This window comes from Gopherus evgoodei, chromosome 21 (genome assembly GCF_007399415.2).
Source record: "Gopherus evgoodei ecotype Sinaloan lineage chromosome 21, rGopEvg1_v1.p, whole genome shotgun sequence".
Classification (NCBI taxonomy): Eukaryota; Metazoa; Chordata; order Testudines; family Testudinidae; genus Gopherus; species Gopherus evgoodei.
The window spans coordinates 2,246,297-2,251,031 of NC_044342.1; the positions used below are offsets into that span (position 1 = coordinate 2,246,297).

A 4,735-nucleotide genomic window follows, 5' to 3' on the forward strand; every position below is an offset into this window, starting at 1 on the left:
TGATGTAGTCCAATCATTATACAATTTGAACCCAGTCATTCTATTGCAACTGTGTTTATTTCTGTTTCAAAGGTACACTTGTTGAATGGTAAAACTTAGTAAACAGCAAAGCTGGCAGACAAAATCATGGGTATTAAACATAGTAGCGCCTTAGACAGAAAACAGTGAATTGAAGTCCCCAGTCAAAGCCTGTCTCTTTTATCCTTGCCCAAGAACACAGACGATGTCTATGGGATTAGAACTGAGATATTCTGCTTTAGCCCCATATGCACTGTCCCACAGTGCTTCCCGCTAAACACAAATGCTGTAAATGGGGGCAGTGAACATACATATAATAAGACACAGCTCATCCCCCACAGAACTCACAGTGAAAGAAGACAAGACAGAGAAACGGATGGAGGGGAAACAGAGGCACAGGGAGGGGAAGTGACTGGCCCAAGGTCACAGAGCAGGTCAGTGGCAGAATCAAGAACAGAACCCAAGTCTCCTGATGGCCACTAACCCACACACCAATAAAGTGACAGAGGCATATGACACAGCAGAGAGGTAGCAGAGCAACGCTGCTAGCCCATTGGTACACAAAGATAGAAATGCAGTCAGGATTTGGTGTTATAAATCAATATGTTTGCAGGCAGCCAGCCATCTAGGTGGTATTGAAGTGAAATCATTACAGGTGAGCTGTCATACACAATGCCAAGTCCATCTCCTATATCCACGAAAAGAGGATATCAGGCAGTGTTGCCAAATCCAGAGCCTGCTGTTTGTAGCAATAAGGGATCCATCTTGGCTAGAATGGTTGCATTGAGATTGTACTTTGCTCCATCCTTCACACAGCATTTTACAAAACTACATCATGAGCCGGATTTTTAGATGGTGCAAACTGAAGAAGCTCCATTGACTTTAAGGGATCTGCGCCAATTTACATTCATGTGATAAGTCACCACTCTCAGTTAATAGCAGTGATGAATGCTGTGCATTGTTGATACTCACTTCATATTGCTGCAGGAAATCAGGGCCACTCCCTCTGTCACTGTAATTCCCCCACTGTCTTTGCCCTTCCCTCCACAGCCATCACGCAATGAACTGAGAAAGAAAATGTCCAACCAAACCACCCTGACCGAGTTCCTTCTCCTGGGATTCTCTGATGTTCGGGAGCTGCAGATTTTGCACTTTGTGGTGTTCCTTGCGATTTACCTGGCAGCCCTGATGGGGAATCTTCTCATTGTCACAGCCGTAGCCCTCAACCCCCATCTTCAAACCCCCATGTTTTTCTTCCTGGTGAATCTGTCCATTCTAGACTTTGGCTCCATCTCCGTTACCATTCCCAAGTCCATGGTCAACTCCCTCATGAACATCAGGGTGATTTCTTATCCTGGATGTGTTGCCCAAATCTTTCTCTTTCTCCTCTTCGCTGCAACTGATCTTGCCTTACTCACCATCATGGCATATGACCGATATGTTGCCATCTGCCAACCACTGCACTATGAGAGAGTGATGAACAGGAGAGCTTGTGTCCAAATGGCAGCCAGTGCCTGGATTACTGGTATTGTCTACTCTGCTCTGCACACTGGGAACACCTTCAGGTTACCTTTCTGTCAGTCCGATGACATCAACCAGTTCTTCTGTGAAATCCCCCAGCTACTCAAGCTCACCTGTTCTGATTCTTACCTCAGTGAAGTTGGGGGTATTGCCTTAGGTGTGTTTTTAGCATCAAACTGCTTTGTTTTTATAACTGTGTCTTATGTTCAGATCTTCAAAACTGTGCTGAAAATCCCTTCTGAGCATGGCCGGCATAAAGCCTTCTCCACCTGCATGCCTCACCTTACTGTGGTCTCTTTGATGGTTTTCACGAGCATCTTTGCCTACCTGAAACCCACCTCCAGCTCAGCATCAGGTCTGGACCTTGTGGTGGGTGTTCTCTATTCCTTGGTGCCTCCAGTGATGAATCCGATCATCTACAGCATGAGGAACAAGGAGATCAAAGCTGCATTGAAGAAACTGATCATGTGGAGGTTATTCACCAAGAGTTAAAATGTCTATCACTATCATTGCTTTTTCATTTGTTTGATTTGTTGATTTATTCATTGACTTGTTTCTTTGTTTCAGGTGGCTTTTTGGGGGGAGTGAGGAGTTTGGGAGGATGGAATATGTCTGACTAAATGGTGGTATCCATTTATTTTGTCATCTATTCAAGGTGTCAATGTCAGAATTTCCTTGATTGGGATTTCTGAGAGACTTGAAGTTTTGCTTTCCCCATTGATGAAGAATTGAAAAAAAGTTTCTGCAGGGGTCTGTTCAAGTGATGATTTTAATGCTGATGGGATTTTATTGTGTCATGTATGACATGTTAGGGCACGCAAAGCCTTATATAACAGTATGCATTTTATTTATTTAATTTATTAAAATAAATAAATATTGTACTGTTCTTCCTATGGTGGAAACGTATTTGGAAGAGTAAGATATTTAAATGGTTCCTAAATTAAGTTTGAATAATAAGGTCAAATTTTGTTTCCATCAAACTATTGTAGTGATCCATCTGAAAGTGCTCATATTTTCTCTTATGTTGTGCTTTGTTCCTATTGTGGTAAATAAATTATACTTTGCATGGTGAAGACATCTAGTTACTAAACTTACTACTGGTCACAGCTCCTATGGGAAGAGCTGCAGGTACCAAACACAGTTGGAAAAATCACGGTTGGACCCAGTTTGAGAGATGGAGATTCACATGATTCCACCCTAAGAAAGGGATAGGCACAAAGCTTAGACCTGAGGGTTTGAAGTAAGAGACCAGAGCGGGGAGAAGAGATTGAGCTAACCTTTTAATCATAACAATTGGGAAATAGCCATTCACTTCAACGTGTAGCTTTGTATGGAGCCATTCGTCTCTCATCCACACAAGTATCCAAATGTATCTAGATCTCCAAAGCTGGTTGCTGTTATTATTATTAATTAATATTTATTAAACCATGTTTGTGCATGGTTGTGTTTGCTACATATAAAACAGGTAAAATAAGATCACATAGATAGATAGATAGATAGATAGATAGATAGATAGATCGTGAAAAATCAATGTCAATTTATCATGCCTCTTTTTCTGTCTATGACTGTTGATGTCCAACTCATGATTTTCCTGTGACTATTTATTTTTTGTTGTTATTTTTTAAATATTTCTTACTCAATTTCTCTTTTACAAGAACTTCATTACATGCACTGCCTGGGAGCTTTGAGCATTTTTAAATTAATACATTATAATGTATTCTGTTTCTTTGCCTGATTGGATACAATGAGTTTTCTTTAAAAAAAAGCTACCCAATTGGTCTAAATCATAGTTGTGCTGAGTTGGATCACAGAAACCCCCTTAGGAGCTGCCACCTGATGTGCCAAGACTACTTCTACCCCTGCCTTCCTTGCTAGCTCGGGGCCCAAACACTCCCATCTGCTCCTACAAAGACCCAAGGTCTGAAACACTTGCCCCAAAGCTGCAGGATTACCTGAAAGCAGCTAACAGATGTATTCCTGTCTTTAACACTCAGATTGCCCAACTCCCAAATGCATCTAATCCCATTTAAATCTATTATACACAGTATAAAAGTTATACAGGGTAAACTTCTAAGTTGTTCGCCCTCTATAACCTTTTAGGTATGTTACATGGCATATGTAGCATAAAACACATTCTTAGCATATTTCCATAAAGCCTTATGAGAGGTACCATCACAATAGTAGCTTCTTGTCCAAAAACTCAATAATTATGAATTTAAAACTCAAACTCCTTTGAAGTTTCCTTTGGTGCAATGCTGTGCTATGTATTTCAGTAGTGATCCTCATTGAACACCAGGTCATTATTATTTGCTGAAACACTTGTGAAAATAGGTGGTAGTTCATTGACACTGGAGTTGCCTTCTCATGCTACAGCCCAAATCTCTTGACCTTCACGATGTGCCCTGAGGCTTACACATTCTTGCAAATTTTCCTTGAAGTGGTGGATTGAAGAGGTAGCATGACTGGATTGATTACTTGAGGTGAAAGAGTGTTATGGTGAATAGATGAGGAATAAAGTTATTGGGGTGAGTGAAAAGTGTCGAAGTTGATTGCTGGATTAGGGACAAAAATTTTTTAGATTGTGAATGGGTCAGGTGACTTCTAGTCTTCCTGTGGTGCATTAAGTATTAGCTATTGCCCAAAGTCAATACATATGCCAGTGGCAAATCAATGAGCCAAGGCCCAGGGGAGTTAGGTGCTAAAAACCTGGGACTGGATCAAGTTCTTCTAGATTTATTTCTAGTGCACTTCCTGAGACACAAATCTTCCCTTTTCACAGAGGTCAGAAGGGGGAATGAGCTAGAGCCACTGCCTCCGGATTTGAAGAGATAACTTGGAGATGAAAGTAGAGATTTCTTCTCTTATCTTCTGAGCTACCCCATGCCAAAGTACTCTGTGCTGTCTGTAGCATTCACATGGGAATGAGGTGTGATTTGAGACCTCATTTCCTTTCAAATGTCCAGGGGCCCTAAGGCCAGGAATTCTCCTGTTCCCTAAAGATGCCTTATTGGGACACATTGAAGTCCCTGGCCCTGCCACTGCATTTAGGTTCTGCCTGCTGTGCAAAGGACATAACAGCAGCCCAGGATTTCAGCTATTGATAGCAACCAAAGCAATCAGACTATTGGACCAAGTGGGGAATGCACTATGAAATGCCGATGAGGGCCACAGAGATGTGATTATCTCCAGGACATTA

The 4,735-nt window shown here is 41.5% G+C and overlaps 1 protein-coding gene across 1 annotated transcript; it reads left to right on the forward strand.

Annotated features, from left to right (window-relative positions):
- The first annotated feature begins 1,095 nt into the window (after nucleotides 1-1,095).
- LOC115638235 (olfactory receptor 14C36-like) lies at nucleotides 1,096-2,031 on the forward strand. Its single transcript, XM_030539815.1, has one exon. It carries the CDS (start codon nucleotides 1,096-1,098, stop codon nucleotides 2,029-2,031), a length of 936 nt encoding a protein of 311 aa, XP_030395675.1.
- The last annotated feature ends 2,704 nt before the right edge of the window (nucleotides 2,032-4,735 follow it).